Raw genomic sequence first — 18356 nt, forward strand, 5'->3', positions numbered from 1 at the left:
ATAAAACTATTATTTCTAATCATTCGAACGATTTAATCCTCTCGATCGTATTTTATTCTATTTACATTGCAACTAATGAATCTTTATATTGGACAAGATTCTCTTCGACTATATTAGGAATTTAATACATCGCGTGTAATACGGATGCGTAAGAAGCCGAAGCCTTTAGAATCTAGAAATAAAAAAAAGGTAATTTTTTAATTCGATTATTAGAATATATAATGTCGCTCAACAAAAATATCATGAACAAAATATTTCTCACGCTCGCAAAACTTTCCAACGACAAATCCAAAAATTTGCCAACGGTTATGGTCAATTTTTTTTGACCACGAAGTATCAGCAACAAAATGTATCTGCTCTCTTTTGGATCCAATCTGTACCATGAAAAATTGTATGCTGCTACTCCAATCAATACACTCTGGAAAACAATTATATTTAAGCCCCTAACAGGAATTATACAAAAAAAATACGAATATACAATATCTCACCTTTGAACTGAGGTATTCACCGATATAACAAAGAATAAATGCTTCTATGTTAATGATCACATAATATGGAATAGTTTTTCCTAAAATAGCACCAGCCTCATCGCTGTCCACTGACTTTACCATTAATTATGATCAATTTAATTGTTTAAACGTATAGACAAAAATGAATATAAATGCACTCACAGTCATAATGACGAATCCTGAAAAACATATAGCCATGGTGTTAGACAAAAATTGCAACAAAGCTATGTAAGTAAACATGTCCTCGATGTAACTCGAAAATAATATTATTCTATCGTGTTTGACTATCAAATATTTCAAAGTTGTCAAAGGAGACGAGCCATTTTGTTGGACTCGATCGAACGTATCTTCTATTTCTCTACACATCACATCGATCTGACCACCAACGTGAAGTATCTACGAAAATCAGAATATAATTCGTTCTCTTGTTATATGTTTCATAATTCTATAACGAACGAACAAATTATACCGATAGTCCCTTACCATAGTCATGATGACACAATTGAGCATACCAGAAGTGGCAGCGAATGCAATTTCCTCGACTAGCTGAACGATACAAATGATCTCATAAATCGGTGAAACGAATGGATCGAATGGTAATTCCATTTTGAGTACAAGTATCCTATCGTCGGATAATAATACAGGAAATATGAACATAATGGCACTGAAGGAGTAACCACAGAAACATAGTTTGGTAAAACGACGTAACGATTTAATCTTATCGATCATGGCATTGCAATGTTCGATGGGAAGGGTTGAAATTGTCTTGGACCAATCGTCCTTCATCATAAGTAGAAGATCACGAAGAGTGCTAATAGGCGAAATTGTTCATTTGTTGATCGATAAAGTACTTTTTGTTTTAAAACGCGATCGACGTACCCTTGATGATGCCAAAGAATACAAAGTTTCATCAACAATAAACTGTTGGATACGGTGATACTGAAGCAATCCATTAGTTCGGCCAGGTCATCGGTAAGAACGTGCATCACGATATATCGATATTGAAATATTAAAACTGAACCCAAAGCGATTACCCAAAGAATCCGATGTAAAATCGCATAAGTATAATCTGGCCATAGTCCAATAAAGTATAGAATATATTTTACGGGCTTGATAACCAAGTTTGGAGGTATAGTCAAAGTTAATCCTTCAAAATTGATTGAATTCTCTCAAATCCCATCCAGCCATCCATCCACGCGCGCACGCACAACATACGCGCGCGCGCGCCTTGCGTTATAATTCACCTTTTTTTTTTTTGTTTCTTTTATACATATTTCATTGAACAATAAATGATGTCCAAAATTTGGAGATAACAAAATATTGGCGTTATTTGTAATCAAATATAAGCTGATCATAAATTCCGGCATTATTTATTGATCAATTTTTCGATAATAAATAAAAATCAACTTACTCTTCATCGTTCGTTCGTTTGTTCGTTTGTTCGTGTATCGTAGCAAAGAAAAACCCTTGTATAGGTTCTAATCGTAGATCTCTTGGCGATAGAACGAAACGTTTGCCCCATTAACGCGAACTGTTCGAACCTCCGACCGCGTTCGTCTTCGTTCCTCATCAAATATTCTTCTCGTGCGAGCTCGAACGGAAATCGACTCCTCCTGATTATAGGTTTTACGGGGAAACGTAATGGGGAAAAGAAGAGGAAGCTTTTTTCCCGACAACAAAAAAAGAAAAGAAAAAATAAGTCGACGATTCTAATGCCATCTAATACCTATCTAATACCTATCGAACAGTTTCATTTGTTTGAATAATCCAAGAGTCGTGGACGCGACTGTTAGAACTTGGCGAACGCGCCAAATTGCAACTTTACAAAAATATAACAAAAAAATAAACAAGTTAAAGGATGGTAGAAAGAACACTTAAAAGAAGTTTACGGTCTTGCCAATGAAGTTAAATCTAATTCTGTTGAAAGTGTGTCGCGTTGCACTTCTCTCTTTGCTTTTTTTTTTCCTTTCTTTTTCCCTTCAAGTTCAAAGAAAGTTTCTCGCGTTGAATGGAATGGTCGTATAGGTCATAGGTCATAAAATAATTTATGCGCAAAGTAAGTTAGAAAAGTAAGCCGAGTAAATGATAATAAGTATTGGTCGAAAGTTCTTTTAGATTGGAGGAATACAAAAGCGATGGAAAAATCTTCTCTTTCAAAGTTTATTCCTATATTGGTAACAACTAATTATAAACTGAGGTAATCTTTTTCAATACATTGCGTACAATACCGATAAGTATGATCCAGATGCTTTCAACATCTAACACAATGAGAAATAAAAATCCAATATTTAATTGATCGGAACGAAATTCGTTGAGAGAAACTTTCGAAATAATTCAATATCACTTACACTGGCGAATCCTTCTAAAGACATGTTCATAAATTTCCCGGCAGTTATGGCAAATCGTTTTTGAGATCTGATCAATAGCAGCAAGAAAATTCGACTATCGATTTGATCGAACTCGTACCATGCTGTATCATAAACTGCCCTTTCGATGATCGAACTCTGAAATAAATCATTGAAATTGTTTAATCGTAAAAACATCTCAATTGTAAAAAAATCGTTCGAACCTTGGCGCTTAGAAATTCGCCAGCGAAACAAAGAACAAATGCTTCGATGTTAGCCAGGATGTAATAAGGACCAATTTTACTTAATATCGCATACCTTTGATCGGTATTCAATGACTGGAAAAATAACAAGTTAAACGAATGAAAATAGTAAAAATATTATCGACCATACCGTGACGATTACAAATCCGAGAGCACAAATGACGATTGTGTTTGAAAGAAATTGTATCAATGCTATGTACGTGAAAACATTTTCAAGATTATCGGTAAAAGAGATGATCTTTTGATGTCTAATCACGGACAATTTCAACATTTTATTACAAGATTCGTGTTTTTTAGCCATAGCAGAGATCTTTGATAATTCTCGACATATTATTTCTACTTGACCATCAACGTGTAATACCTAAAAAGAAAAAACATTAAGAATGATTATTTAAATATTATCTTTTTCTTTCTCACTGATTTTTTGTCATAAATCATTATGCTCACCAAAGTAACGAGAAGTGCACTGAGCATGCTCGATGAAGACGTTGCGAATAATAACAAGACGAACTGATCGAGATTGACTATCTCGTAGAGCGGAGATCTCGTGAAATCAAATGGCAATTCCATTTTTAGAATCAACTGTTTGTCCTTGTTCAAGAAAACGAACGATGAGAAAAATATTACGTTTATTACGTAAGAACTTACAAAAAAACGAGAAAAACGATAAGACAATGTAACTCTGCTCGTCATAGCGTCGATATTGTTTTTCGTTGCAACGCATTCTTCCCAATCCTTCCTCATAGTTTCAAGGATCTCTCTGAAGATCCTAAAATAAAAGGTCAACGTCATCGTCCGATCGGCCGACTTTCGACCCAAAATGCTTACGCTTACCGATTTTTAATCCAAAGTATAATTAATTTGATAAAGAAAACACTGTTAGACAAGGTAATGCTCAGACAATCCATCAGATCAGGCAAATCACCTGATTTCAGGTGTGCCACAACGTACCAATATTGAAATACCAAAATCGAACACATCGAACTCACCCAAAATATTCGACATATTATCGCGTACGCATAATCTGGCCAAATTCCCATAAAACGTAGGCTCAATTCGACGAGATTGTTTATTGGGCCTGTTGCTGTTGGTATCATCGAATTTAATTTACGTTTCTATCTATTTTATAGTTGTACAAAATAATCGTATATTTTGTAATTCTTCAAATTTTGAAAAATTCACGATGATCGATACTTTAGAATTAGATCGGGAAAAGATATTACTCGAAATTCGTTATTCGAAAGCCGATTAAAGTCTTCTATGCCGTTGAAAAACAAAGTATTGCGAGAAAAATAAAAAAAAAGCACACGCACGCGCACGCGCACGCACGTACACAGAAAAAGCAAGTATAAAATCGTTCACGGTTTTACGAAATTACTGGTTTCCTTCGTTGATTGCAGGTTTCCTCGTAAAGTTGTCAATTGAAGGAAAAGCACGGGGGGGTAGTAGCGTCATTATTTCTTATCCGCAAAGCTCGAAGAATAAAAAAGAGAAGTAAAATAGAAAAGGGAAGGAGAAAGCGAAAAGAAAAACAAGTAACAATTCCTTGATAATCAAAAGGCATTTTGTTTAATAATGCATAAGTGTCTATTCGTGTAAGTTTCGCTACATGTAAGCCATAATTTCCACTTTGTCTCTTTGAATCTATAGAAAAGTTCGTCAATGAAACCGCTAAGAAAAATAAATGAAATCAAACTTATGCTTCTTCTCTATCTTACACTTATTGTTTCTTCTCTTATGTTAGTTGTACATCATTTTATTTTATATATCTCTGATATAATCATAACAGTTGATAGATAAACTAATGTAAGTATCGATAAATTTAATTTTCTAATACATTGCGTGGAGTACGGATGCATATGATGCAGAAGCTTTCAATATCTAAACATAAAAGGGTAAGTGTTACGGAATATATTACTCCTGTTTTTTGAATTCATATAAATTCTGTTTTATCATTAATAAAATTGTTAATTATAATTAATTTCAATGATTCTTACGCTCGCAAAACTTTCCAATGACAAATCCAAAAATTTGCCTACGGTGATAGTCAATCGTCTTTGGGCTCGAAGCATTAGAAATAAAATATATTTGCTCTCGTTTGGTTTTAGATCATACCAGTCGGTATCGTATGCTTTCTGGCCGATTATCAAGCTCTAAAATTAATTCACATTAACATAAGAGAAATAATGGATCCTTCTGCAACTCTGTAGAATTTATAAAGACAAAATAATTGATGTCCCGTCGACGTGGCTTTCCCTTTCCTAATGAAATATCGTATAAACGTGCTATAAAATGATGCAATTAATTGTACTAACTTTGGAACTGAGATATTCTCCAGCGAAACAAAGTATGAAAGCTTCCACGTTGACCACAGTATAATATGGTACAGTTTTTGCTAATATCGCGTTCCCTTCTTCCGTGCCAATTGACTGTATAACAATTTCACACGCATTTAAGGATTCGATTCTCAGTTGTAATGGAAAAACAACGAACAAATTTCAGCTCACCGTCATTATAACGAATCCCGAGAAACAGATGGCCATTGTATTGGAAAAAAATTGCAACAAGGCAATGTAAGTGAACAATTCTTCGATGTAACCGGAAAACAATATAATCCTATCGTGTTTGACAATTAATTTTTTCAATACGTTCAAACAGGAACCGTGTTCGTCTATTTGGTTCATAAATTCTTCCATAGCTTGACACATTATTTCAACTTGGCCACCTGTATGAAGTATCTACAAGTAAAAAACGAACGAACGAACATTTTCATTAAAAAAAAGAGAATGTAATAAATAGAAAAGGAAAATAAAACTCTCACCATGGTCATCATGACGCCATTCAACATTCCAGATGCCGAGGCAAAGGTTACTTCTTGAAAGAATTGTATCATGTTGATGAGTTCATAAAATGGTGAAACAGTAGCGTCGAATGGAAATTCCATTTTTAATACGAATATTCTTTCGTCGGCAAAAATGACGGGGATCAAGAACATGATAACTCCACCCCCGTAAATGATCGTTGATATTTTGGAAAATTTATGAGCTATGAAAATTTTGCTCGTCATCATATCGACGTTTCTACCAATAGTTATACATTCCAACCAATCCTCGTTCATCATAGCTACGATCTCGTCGAAAGTTCTACCTTATTAGGATAGTCCCTTTAGTAGTCATTTCATTATACGTTATAGATACATGCTATTATAATTAATTGATTATTTCAAAATCAACTCACCGTTGTTTGAACCAAAGTATAATTAATTTGATGAACAAGAGACTGTTGGACACGGTGATACTAAAACAATCCATTAACTCTGCTAGATCATCCGTTGCAATGTGTAACATCACGTATCGATATTCTAAGATCAAAACTATTCCTAATATTACCACCCAAAGTAAACGATGAATTATACTGTAAGTATAATTTGGCCATAATCCAATAAAGTATAGACCTAATTCGACCGGTTTACTGATAGGATTGTTATATGTAAGTTCGGTCATCTTTCCAGTTTATTTTTATTCTATTTTCTAGGATCACACTCGGGCAAACCAAATCGTTCACAGGGACGAGTAAAAATGTATTTAAATTGATTCTTTTGATGCTTTTTTTGTTCGCTCCTCGATCTCTGATATAATCTAACGTGACTTATAGTCTAATGTGACCATTCGCGACACTGTTCGATGTTTTTTTTTTCCCGAGCGACATGACAGTTTCATCTGCGAGATATCCTGAGCTAATAAAAGTACGCTCCGATCAAATATTCTCTCTCTCTCGATAATTATACGTCTAAAACTCGTCTCCTCTCCTTCTCTATCCGAACGTTCGTAAATATATACTAACTTTGAAAAAAGTTCATGGATAAAAACGTTGAAAGTTCTAAACAAAAAAAAAAAAGAAACATCCAGCTAGAAAAATAATCATTTGTCCTGAAAACTTTTGTTAATGCACTTAAACGTTATTATCTTAGTTCCTAATGAACGGTTTTGATTCCAAGAGTTAGGAGAATTACCTACCCCCAAAGCTAAAATTTATTTATCCCCGTATCTACGTACCCGTCGCGAGTACGCGCCCGCTTACCCGCGATAAACGGGAAATTGCAGAGGAACACGTGAAAAAAGAAAAAAAGAAACAAAGGAAATAGAAGAAAAAGCAAAAGACAGAAAACGAAAAAAGCGAGAGAGAAAAGTTTACAGCTAAAATTGTACGGCCAATCAATCGCTTTGTACGAGACCATAAGATAATTATAGTTCGTCAGCCAGGAGTGGATTGATGATAAGCTCTCTCTTCGTCAATTTTACTCTTTGGTTTGGCTTTTTTTCTTTTTCTTTTTAACGTTCAACACGTCACTTCCCACTCCGGTCCCTCTTCTATCGTGAATTTTGAAGAAAAATAAAAAAATAGGAGGAGAGAGAAAACTAAAGTCCACTCTACCGACGAGTACTTTTAATTCTCTTTTTTTCGACAGACCACACGCATCGTCCAGTTATTTCTTTTCTGCTTCTTTTATACCTTGCCATGGATATCGTGGGTGAGTTGAGAAAGATACGAAAAAATTCCAAAATAAAAATAACAAAAATATATATATAATATAGAGACTTTATATTAAATTATTCCATGCAAGATTTGTATCCAAACGTTGCATACCTTTGTGTATTATCTAATCTTGCAATTATAATATATAATATAATATAATACATTTTCCAATAATAATTAATTAAAACGATAACATATGTTATTCAGTACATAGCGTAAAGTACTGAAACGTACGAGGCTGATGCTTTTAATATCTGAAAGATAACAAAATATTAGTGCAGATATGTTTGCGTTAGAAGATCGTTTTTAACAAATTAAATATAACCGAAGGTTTTCTTTTTTTGCTCTAGTTTTTGGAGATATGCTGGCCTGGTTTTTATAACGAGTAAGGTGATTTTCTGAGTTGACCCTCATTTTTTATGGGGTCACGTTTGATTAACTGTACGGTTAATAAAAATCTTACACTTGCGAAACCTTCCAAAGATAAATCCATGAATTTTCCGACGGTGATCGTTAATCTTTTCTGGGACCTGAGTATCAAAAGCAAGAAATATCGACTTTCATTCGGTTTCAGTTCGTACCAAGTGGATGTGTATGCGGCTTCGCCGATAGCTTTGCCCTGCGAAAAAGTATTCGATCGAAAGTTCTATCGAAAAATTCCGAAAGAGATGAAATCTTATTCGAGCCAAAAAGAAATCAGCTTCAAAGTAAAAAAGAAACAAATAAGTAGCGTCGAAATAATAAGAGAAAAGAAAACCTTTGAGGTGAGATATTCGCCAGCGAAACAAAGAACGAATGCTTCCAAATTGACCACAGTGTAATACGGTAAAGTCTTGGCCAATATTACCAATCCTTGATCAGAATCAAAGGACTATGAATAATAAGGATACAAAAATTATTTATCTTAATAATAAATTCATAAATAAGAACCCCCCTAATGCTACATTCACCGTTATTATCACAAATCCAGAAAAGCAAATGGCCAAAGTATTGGACAAAAATTGTAACAAGGCGATATAAGTGAATACACTTTCGATGTCGAGAGAAAAATTGACGATCCTTTCGTGAGAAACGATCAACGATTTCAAAGTATCCTTGCAAGATTTTCCTTTGATTATTTTAAATGAGATGTCAGTCAGTCTTTGGCACATAATCTCTGCTTGTCCACCGAGATGTAGCATCTAAAACTATGCTCAATAATGTAACACCGTTGATGTAACACTGATGTAACACTTGATTGCTCCCGGTAAAAAATAATTTAATTTAAACTTACCAAGGTCACGATCAGGCCATTCAACAGGCCAGAAGTCGAGGCGAATAATAATTCTTGAAGAAATTGTAATATAGAAACCAACTCGTAAATAGGAGATCGCATCGCGTCGAAAGGTAATTCCATCTTTAATACTGGTACTCTTTCAGGTGCAAAAATTACCGACGCCGAGAAAAGGATTACCGTTGTTGAATATAACAAAATGGTACAACTTGCGAAACGTTGAGATAGCATAACTTTCTTGTACATTCTTTCGCGATCGTTTTCTTCCTCGTTGTTTTCGTAATCTTCTGTTATCGTCATTAAAATTGCTTCGAGAATTCTGTCGAAAAAAACGAGTTCATTACGATTCTTAATTGTATATTTTCATTATCAATCTTTCACCACTCTGACTCGAATTAATTTATCGCTGAAAACGTTCGCTTACCGATCATTGAACCAAAGTATGATAAGTTTAAAAAATAGAAGACCATTGGACAACGTAATGGTCAAGGAATCCATTAGATCAGGCAACTGATCCGTCTTGATATGTTTTACCACGTATACGCATTCAAAATAAAGAGAAAATATCATAGCGATCGTCCAAAAAATTCTATGAATCATCGCGTAAGCATAATTCGGCCAGAGACCTATCAAACGCAGCCCAAATTCGACAGGACTGCATATTGAATTTTCCCTCATCGTTAGAATCATGCTATCAAGCTTACGTTTTTTTTTCTATATATGTTTGTTCCGATTCCCTTTTTATTCTCGGTATTTTTTTCTCCGTTTACACTGCGGGAACGCTGATTACGAAATGTACTTCGCGACAGACAGTTTTCTTTTCTCCATCGTCGCAAGAAAAATGTATTTTTCATGAAACATGAATAATTTGTTATTCTCGACGCAAGAATATATTGCATATACGTAAAAGGCTATCAAAAGTTCTCGAAAATAGGTATCTTCAACTTCACCCCACCTACCTAGCCACCCCCAACTCGGTCGATCTCTCCAATGCAATCAAGAGTTGTTTTCTTTAAAAATTCAACGATCGCGGCCCTCAACACACGCGATCGTATGTTCGCAATAAAATATCAGCGAACGGTGAAAATTGCAACGATGCAATATCACAAGGAAAACAAAATATTGAAAGCTTTTACAAAATATGAGAGAGGAATCGGTGGAAAAAAGGTACACACGCATTACAATTCTAATTTTTTAAACGGTCATTCGCTAATTATACAACATTTTTTATACAAATTTGAATACCTTTACTTTGTTTAACTAATTATTTACAAATAATAACCATGCAGTTTACGAAAATCGATATAAAAAAACAACGTTAACTCGCGAATAGAATACAGTCTATCGATTGTCCGTTCACATTCCGTTATAAGCTGGACCACCGCCACCCTCTGGTACAACCCAATTAATATTTTGACTGGGGTCTTTGATATCGCAAGTTTTACAGTGAATGCAATTTTGTGCATTGATCTGTAATCTCTCGCCATCGCCACTTTCAATTGGAACGAATTCGTACACTCCTGCGAACGAGAACAAAACGTTTTTGATTAAAACCATGGAAGAAAAAAATAAATAGAAAGGAAAAAACATAATTACGATATCACATAAGCCTGAAATATATCAATTAAAATCATACTTTCTTTTTACAGAGGATTTTCAAATTTATAGTTTGTATCATCGAAAGAACCTTTATTCAAATGTACCCAGGGAAAATCTCGACTATGAAAAATCATTCTAATCACGAAAAATAAATGTTTCGGGTGAAATTATTCATCGGAAGCGTGAAAAGGGATGGTTGGGCGGATGGTTGGATAGAAGATGAACAAAGAATTCCGTATTCCGAGGTTGTTGGCCCAGCCTACGTGCAGTGTGACCCTCAATTTTGGTGGTTGTGCTTGGTCGGGGGTTGTCTAGCCGAGCGGGGGTGGTTGCCCGGGCGGTTCAGGTTCAAGGACGCTCCGGTCGATAAACTCCCGACGTTGGGGAGCTGGCAAGAGTAAGGGAAGAGAGGGAGAAAGCTCCTGCAAAGGAACTCAAGCCGGAAATGGAAGAGGTATGTAGTCGATCTATCAAAGAGGAAAGGAAAAAGATATGGATAGAAAGAGAAACTAGAGTTACTCGAGTTATTTAAGGACTCCACAGTTCTTACTATCCATAGACCATTTAAAACTCCAAATCTGCAATCACTTCGTACTTGTTGATAAAAGAAAACGAGTGGAAAAAAATAAAGAAAGAAAATTGCAAGTTTAAAATATCGGAAGGAAGTATGCGTTTACAATGAACTGATAAATATCAGCTATAAATATTCGTGGACATTTCAAATATAGCTATGAGAAAAATTTCTTCGTCAAATATCAAATAACAAAGGAAAATATATTAATATGCGGAGGAAAAAAAAAAGAACAGAATACTCCCGGCTATGTGAAAATCCGCAATGCGGATTTCGCAGAGTGAGCTTGGCGAATGGTGAATGCAGTTACAAGACAGATAGACTTTTTCTATAGATTTGTCAACGACACAGTACAATTTTGACTTCTTACACGAAAATATAAAAGGCTGAAGTAATCTTTGCATCTAATATTACTGTAAAATATATTTTTACATACCCGCGGGACAAAAACGACCTTCGGGGCCATCGTATATAGCCAAGTTTTTTTTTACTGGCACAGTGTCGTCTTGCAAAGTCAAGTGAGGTGGTTGGTCGCCTTCGTGATTTGTTCCAGTAAGAGCGACCGACGATAATAAATCGAACGATACCTCGTTATCCGGTTTTGGATATTCGATTGGTGTACACTTAGATGCAGGTTTTAATTTTGCATGATCAGGTCCTGATAATAAAATAACACATGATAAATACATCGGGTGATATCTCTAACAATTTTGATATTATATATTTTCTGAGAGAAGAGAAATATTAAATACCTCCATGAGAAAAGGTCCAAGGTTCTCTACCACCGATTAACATAGAAAATCCAGAATACATAATTCCTCCATAAAGACCAAGAGTCGTGTGAAAACTTGGTCTCATATTTCTAACAGCCTTTAATTCTTTGTATATCCAACTATTCTTTATTTTGTCAGAATAAGTTTTTGGTTCAAGACCTTTGCTTGACGAAGGATTCGTTTCTGCTTCTACGATAGCTTCAACCACGCTCTCCGCTGCTAACATACCGCTCTTCATAGCGTTGTGCGTACCTTTGATTTTAGGTACATTGAGGAAACCTGCCGTACAACCAACCAAACAACCACCAGGAAATTGAAGCTTTGGAAGGGATTGAAATCCACCTTCTACTAATGCTCTTGCACCATAAGCTATCCTATATTTATCATAATCAGGATCAAAAATCATATTTATAATTATTATATTTATATTATTACCTCTTTCCTCCTTCGAAAGTAGGCCTAATGCTAGGATGTTGTTTGAATTTTTGAAATTCTTTAAATGGATGCAAGTAAGGATTAGAATAATCTAATCCTACAACGAAACCTACTGCAACAAGCGGTGTTTCTTCGTTGAGATGATATAAAAATGATCCACCATATGTATTCTTATCCAATGGCCAACCAACCGTGTGTTCTACCGAACCAGGCTTATGTTTCTTAGGATCAATTTCCCATATCTGAATAATGAAATAGAAGTTATTAGAATTGGAAATTGTAGAGTAGTTTTACAAGATACGTACTTCTTTCAATCCTATACCATAGCTTTGCGGTTCACAGTCCTTCCTCAAATTCAGTTTCTTCGAAAGCTGTTTAGTAAGATGACCGTGACAACCTTCGGCAAAGATAGTACACTTTGCGTGTAACTCCATACCTCTTTCAAAAGTTTCTTTCGGAGAACCATCTTTTGCAATTCCAACGTCATTCGTTGCTATTCCTTTCACGGAACCATCTTCGTGGTATAAAACTTCTGAGCCAGCATAACCAGGATATATTTCTACACCTGCAGCTTCAGCTTGTTCTCCAAGCCATGATACAACATGGCCTAATCTGTAAACAACCTACTTCTTTACAAATTTTTAAAGGATATAAGAAAATTCTATTTCCATATAGAATGTAAAATGTATTTTTACCTAACTATAATTCCCATGATTGTACATAGGCATACCCTTGAAAATAGGTATCGATATTCTTCCTTTTTCTGTAAGAAAAGCAAATTTATCTTCCGTCACTGGCGTATGTAACGGTGCACCTAATTCTTTCCAATTTGGAAAGAGTTCAACCAAGGCAATTGGATCTAAACATGCACCACTAAGGATGTGTCCTCCTACAGTAGAAGCTTTTTCCACTAAAGTAACCCTAAGTTCTTTTCCATGCTTCTCTGCTAATCTTCGAGCTTGTATAGCTGCTGACAATCCTGCTGGACCTCCACCAACAATTAATATATCTGTCTCGTCTACGAATCTTTCCATATTCACATCTAAAACATATACAGATATTTATATACGATATATCAGTAATAATAATTAATATTTAAGTGATAATTAGTTAGAATAATACACCAACCTTTCCATCTTGGATCTGTTTCTCTCGGTACTATGGTATAATGAGTTGTAATTTTTGGATATTTGACATCCGAATAAGCACGATAAAAAATTTGTCGTGATCTCTGCTGCACTATCAAAAAGGAATAAATAAATTAAATTTTCGTGATTAGATACATAGTTATATACTATAACGAAAAAAAAAAAGATTTTTAATTGCATAATCGTATTGAAAACAAGAAAACAACGTTGCATATGATTCATAAATCGCGCGCAAATATTTAATGCATTAGCATGCAGACCGCCATGTTGCATCAGCCAATCAGAAGGCAATGTATCGTTGCCATATCAACTAGCAAGCTTCCTATTAGTCGATGCGCGTTCACGTCGAGATGCATCTACATCGCATGCGTGTACCTCAATAGTAAACAGACACGATGCAACAACCTTAACCTATACGAGAATTTCTAAGGACTATTCGATAAATGAAACGATAAAACAAACAAGTATAACATATAAATTTTAGACCGATAAAATATTGTACTCAATTAGTTACATAAAAATTACAATTGGAACAACCTAACGATTGATGATAAATTCGTTTCGATCGATCAAATTGATTCTAATAATCGACCCCGATCAAAGTCCAACTTTCTCGTGTATTATTTTTCGATTTCGTCGCTTTCGAAAAAACAAAATATATTGAAACATGATTTTTTTTTAAATATAGAAATATATTTTTAATTAAAACATTTAGTAGATATCAGCATAATAAGTGCAACAAATGTTTTATATAGGAAACGAAGTTATCACATAGGCATAATTTTTTATTTTTTTATTATTAATGCAACAATTTTATTAACAAAAAAAAACAATATCGACGATACAATAATCAACTTACCAATTCTTGAAGAGCGAAACACAGAGAAGGCCATGTCTACACACTGGCAAAGCACGGATATCAAAGATTAGATATAAATAAATGAATAACTTTATTAGACAATACAAAGAGTCGTAATTAATTCTATATCACATAGAAGTTCGTGCCTTGTAACAGCAACGATATTATTTCTTTTTTACTGCAATTACATTTATTATCTGACAACAAGTGATATCTCATACGTATTAAAAAGACAACGAACGATTTCGAAAGTCAAACAGTTCTATCGTCTTTGATTTATTTCAAGAAAAAAATAGTCGTTGATTAACTTATCATCTCGAATACATACAAGTAACGACATCTACAAGTGGAACTAAGAACTAGGAACTAATTCTTGACTGTCGGTAACGATAATGAACGAACGTCGGTAATAGTAAGTTTCTATTTGTAAAACATCGACCGTTTTTAATGAGAGTTTGTACTTTAATAATATTGACCGTCAGGAACTTAAATACAAAATATTATCGACGTAGAGTAAAAAAAATTTTAAGTCTATTATTACCGACGTGGCAGTTACCGACGTGGTAGTTACCGACGGTAGCAGTTACCGACATGGCAGTTACCGACATGGCAGTTACCGACGTGGCAGTTACCGACGTGGCAGTTACCGACGGTAGCAGTTACCGACGTGGCAGTTACCGACGTGGCATTTACCGACGGTGGCATTTACCGACGGTCGGAAGATAAAGGTAGAGCACTGCAATTACCGATATGCGCCTTAGCCGGCCTGCCACTAAAGTGGCTTTTACGATTATTTTTTCCAGGTCGATGGCCACTATAGTGGCTCACTCGAGTAGTCCACTGTCTCACCGTTTGAATTAAATAATCGTCTTCATAGTCATTCATATTTAAGTGAAATGTTAAAGTTTAAGTATATATATATATATATGTACAATATATTTTAAGAAAAATTATAATTTAATCATTAAGGAATCTTTACGTAAAACATACGAACTTTGTTTATATACGGTTGATAATTTAAAAACATTTAGAAAGTAAAGTATGCCAAGTTTTTTGAGCTGCATGTTAGTCCTATCTGAAATGGCGAGCAGATTCTTGGAATAAAGTTTGGCAAAGGAACACAAGGGTGTAAAAAAAGGAAAGAAGAAGAAAAAGAAAACGCAAGCGAGCAAGAAAGAAAGAAAGGAAGAAAGAAAGAAAGATCAGCAGTCTGCAATGGTAGGATCTCGAAAGGGCTAACGTCCTAATATTCAAAAACCGTCCCTCCCATTCATCCTGTCGTGAGATGCAACGGCAAAGGCAGGCATTGCGCCCGTCTTCTAATAATAGAACACCGATTCCGTCGACATATTATACATATGCTCCCTAATATGCATACGAGTATGCGTAGTACGTATATGTGTACGTCGTCGATGCGCCGCGTACCGAAAAAATAAACGCATCGTGCGTGGGGGTGGGAGGTTTGAAGAAGAAGAAGAGGAAGAATGTAAGGCTGCTTTCACGCCGGACACGTTGTTGTTGTAGTCCCATCGAATTTATATGTACATACTAAACGTCTTATTCTTTTTCTCGGAAGGACGAGAATTCGTTTCAAGATAATGAATGAACGCGACTAATAAATAATCATGAATATATATATATATATATATCCGTTCGATTGCAAATAATCGAACGAATGATCGAGCATTTTGGATAATATATAAACGATCATTGCGGCGCGTTGTTTGGAATTTCTATATAAACTTGTAGAAATTGAATGAGTAATGAAAGAAGAAGGGGAAAAAGGAAAAATTGTCTCAGGCACTTTAGGTTATTCCACTCTTTGACTGTTTTTGAAAAGAGTAAGAAGAGCTTATCGGTTAAACGCGATCCACATTGCCTGGTTCTGTTGAGCGGGCGAGGATACTCGGTGCATTGAGCCGGCTTAAATACGACGTTGCGCAGAGACAGAGGCGTGGGACAGACGCTAAAAGAGAAAGAGAGAATGCATAGGAGGAAGAAAGAAGAGTACACGTAGAAGAGGGAGAAAGAGGGAGAAAGAGAGGTTGGTGTACTACGCACGCATGCACGAAGTTGGAGAGCGAGCGCGTGTGGCGATTCCGCGGGTCCGTGGCTTTGGTACCAGCCGAGGGCTCCTCAGTCCGTCTCGCGAACTCGGCGCCGAGGGAATGCGGCTCCTCCTCGGAAGGCGCCCTCCCTGCATTACCAGCCCCTTCCGTGATCTACCTCTTAATAACAACAACAACGGGAACGAGTAAACAACGAGTTCTACTCCCTTTTTTCTATCTGTCCTTCTTCCTCTTTCCTCACCCGCCATACAAATAGACACGGAAAAGAGGAAGATCGAAGTTTACAAAGAAAAACTGTATATTAGTCTCGATCTCTCTTACATTTTTATCATCCGTAGTCTTTTTTTTTTCCGTTACACGCAAATCCCAAACTTAAAGAAGAGAGTGATCCAGAAGAGGAAGAAGAAAAACGAGAGGAGGAAGAAAATGAAGATCGAAAGATAGAAAAGAATTCCGTATTCCTCGTTTCTTTCTCTCTTACGTTAAATGCACGTTTGTACTTAGAAAAAGAGAGAGAAGAGTAGTCCACAAGAGGAAGAAGAAAATTACAAGATAGAAAGAAAGAGAGAGTGTATTCCGGCGCCTCGATAAAAGCATCATCCCTCCTTCTCTTTCCGTTGCTCGTATCGTCATCTCGGGGAAGCTAGCTGGCTAGCTCTGTTAGCAGTCCGCTGATCGTCCGCCCGCGTGCGGGCGCGACGCGGCCTCTTCGTACACGAATAATACCAACTTTTCATCGCATCCTTCTTCTTCTTCTTCTTCCTCTTCTTCTTCTTTTATTCATTTTTCTTTATCCCGATTTGTTGTTTATCCTACCGATTTTAATTGCATCAAATCGTAGAGAGAGAGAGAGAGTTGTTTGATTAGTTAACGCGAGTGTTGATTAGAAAACAATAAAACAGTTGAAGAACATTGCAAGGCCGCAAAGAGGCGGGAGAAAGGATATTAGAAGAAAATGGGTTGCTCCGAGGCCGATGCCGAAGCTGCCAGCTCCAATGCCGTTGACTCGGATGGATCCGTCAGCTGGGAGGATTTCTTTGGTATTTTTATATATTTTATTTATCATTAATATCTTTTGTATTTTATTTTCACGATATTTCGGTGAATTATAACATAGTATAATGATCGTAATAAAAAATGTGCCGTCGGAAATCGGAAGTTCTTATCGTTGTAAGATTAGAATCTAATTGATCCGATTAGATCCATTTAATCGATTGAATCATACAGAAAGGTTGACTCATAATTACTTGCAATACATTAGAACATTCATTTTTCTTTTCTTTTTCTTTTTGTTCTTATAGATAAGGAATATTTCCACGTAGTTTGACATCGTCTTAGAATTGTTCAAACAATTTTGTAACTGTCGTTAACGAAAACTTCCTCGACTCGTTAAGATATTCCAACTCCTTATCTCTAAGTATACGTATGCATTAGTTTTTGCATATCGCGTTAAAAATACCGAACGTTTCGCGCTCGTCCAATATTTCACTTCGCAAGGACATATTTCTCGATCGTTTTGCGATGCACGAACGTATTGTTATTGAAAATATTTCCAAAGGTAAAAAAAAAGAAAAAAAGAAAAAAGAAAATAATAATTAAGGAGTAATTAAAACGTACAAAAATAATTTCATACAAAGTTATAAATATTTTCAACGTAAAAATGCATTCACAGTAATCGAGTATAAATCTAAGATTCATTTCTCTTTAGAATTCTCTGTCTCTGAGGCATGCACAGTCTTCTCCGTTTCTCTGCTTGCCACGTGTTGCACGCTCGGTGAGCACGTCTAAAAGATCTTTCAAGCATCTTCACCGAGAGACGAAAAAAAAAGAAAGAATGAAAGAGATAGATGCATTGATAGATAGATAGATAGATAAAGTTTATTACATAACACATCTCTCATTTGAAACGGTCATTAATAACAATGAATGTTAAGAATTTTCTGAAACCGGTACGTCCGCGTCCGCGACTTCCGATC

General features: G+C 35.6%; 5 protein-coding genes across 6 annotated transcripts in view; 1 reads left to right on the forward strand and 4 right to left on the reverse strand.

Moving 5' to 3' along the window:
- Positions 1-93: 93 nt before the first annotated feature.
- On the reverse strand, positions 94-1927 carry LOC122515891 (odorant receptor 4-like). The gene is made up of 7 exons (XM_043633384.1): positions 1921-1927; positions 1389-1656; positions 993-1320; positions 672-905; positions 489-602; positions 263-418; positions 94-172 (listed from the first exon to the last, which is right to left on the reverse strand). The coding sequence occupies exons 1-7, from the start codon at positions 1925-1927 to the stop codon at positions 122-124; spliced, it is 1158 nt and encodes a 385-aa protein (XP_043489319.1). The 3' UTR covers positions 94-121.
- Positions 1928-2655: 728 nt separating this feature from the next.
- Positions 2656-7066, reverse strand: LOC122515892 (odorant receptor 22c-like). Its single transcript, XM_043633386.1, has 13 exons — positions 6355-7066; positions 5939-6260; positions 5625-5855; positions 5433-5546; positions 5115-5270; positions 4955-4998; positions 4043-4201; positions 3766-3886; positions 3565-3708; positions 3248-3478; positions 3079-3198; positions 2858-3013; positions 2656-2767 (listed from the first exon to the last, which is right to left on the reverse strand). Exons 1-13 carry the CDS (start codon positions 6618-6620, stop codon positions 2717-2719), a joined length of 2115 nt encoding a protein of 704 aa, XP_043489321.1. The 5' UTR covers positions 6621-7066; the 3' UTR covers positions 2656-2716.
- Positions 7067-7856: 790 nt separating this feature from the next.
- Positions 7857-9327, reverse strand: LOC122515827 (odorant receptor 4-like). Its single transcript, XM_043633325.1, has 5 exons — positions 8927-9327; positions 8604-8834; positions 8411-8524; positions 8117-8272; positions 7857-7907 (listed from the first exon to the last, which is right to left on the reverse strand). The coding sequence occupies exons 1-5, from the start codon at positions 9224-9226 to the stop codon at positions 7857-7859; spliced, it is 852 nt and encodes a 283-aa protein (XP_043489260.1). The 5' UTR covers positions 9227-9327.
- An 822-nt stretch (positions 9328-10149) lies between these two features.
- LOC122515840 (electron transfer flavoprotein-ubiquinone oxidoreductase, mitochondrial) lies at positions 10150-14601 on the reverse strand. Its single transcript, XM_043633344.1, is given in 8 exon segments — positions 10150-10446; positions 11533-11754; positions 11849-12243; positions 12305-12546; positions 12610-12927; positions 13000-13346; positions 13433-13543; positions 14312-14601. Coding segments are annotated over 8 exon segments (1833 nt in total). The 5' UTR covers positions 14346-14601; the 3' UTR covers positions 10150-10282.
- Positions 14602-17240: 2639 nt separating this feature from the next.
- The window catches only part of LOC122515799, a 43714-nt gene continuing 42598 nt past the window's right edge, over positions 17241-18356 (forward strand). Inside the window, exon 1 of one of the 2 annotated variants that reach the window (XM_043633258.1) lies at positions 17241-17420. In XM_043633258.1, the coding sequence (XP_043489193.1) occupies positions 17336-17420 (85 nt within the window). In that variant the 5' untranslated portion in view covers positions 17241-17335. The remainder of the gene's footprint in view (positions 17421-18356) is intronic. The other variant, XM_043633260.1, reaches the window with a different exon arrangement.

This window comes from Polistes fuscatus, unplaced genomic scaffold, assembly GCF_010416935.1.
Source record: "Polistes fuscatus isolate 324 unplaced genomic scaffold, CU_Pfus_HIC Scaffold19, whole genome shotgun sequence".
Classification (NCBI taxonomy): Eukaryota; Metazoa; Arthropoda; class Insecta; order Hymenoptera; family Vespidae; genus Polistes; species Polistes fuscatus.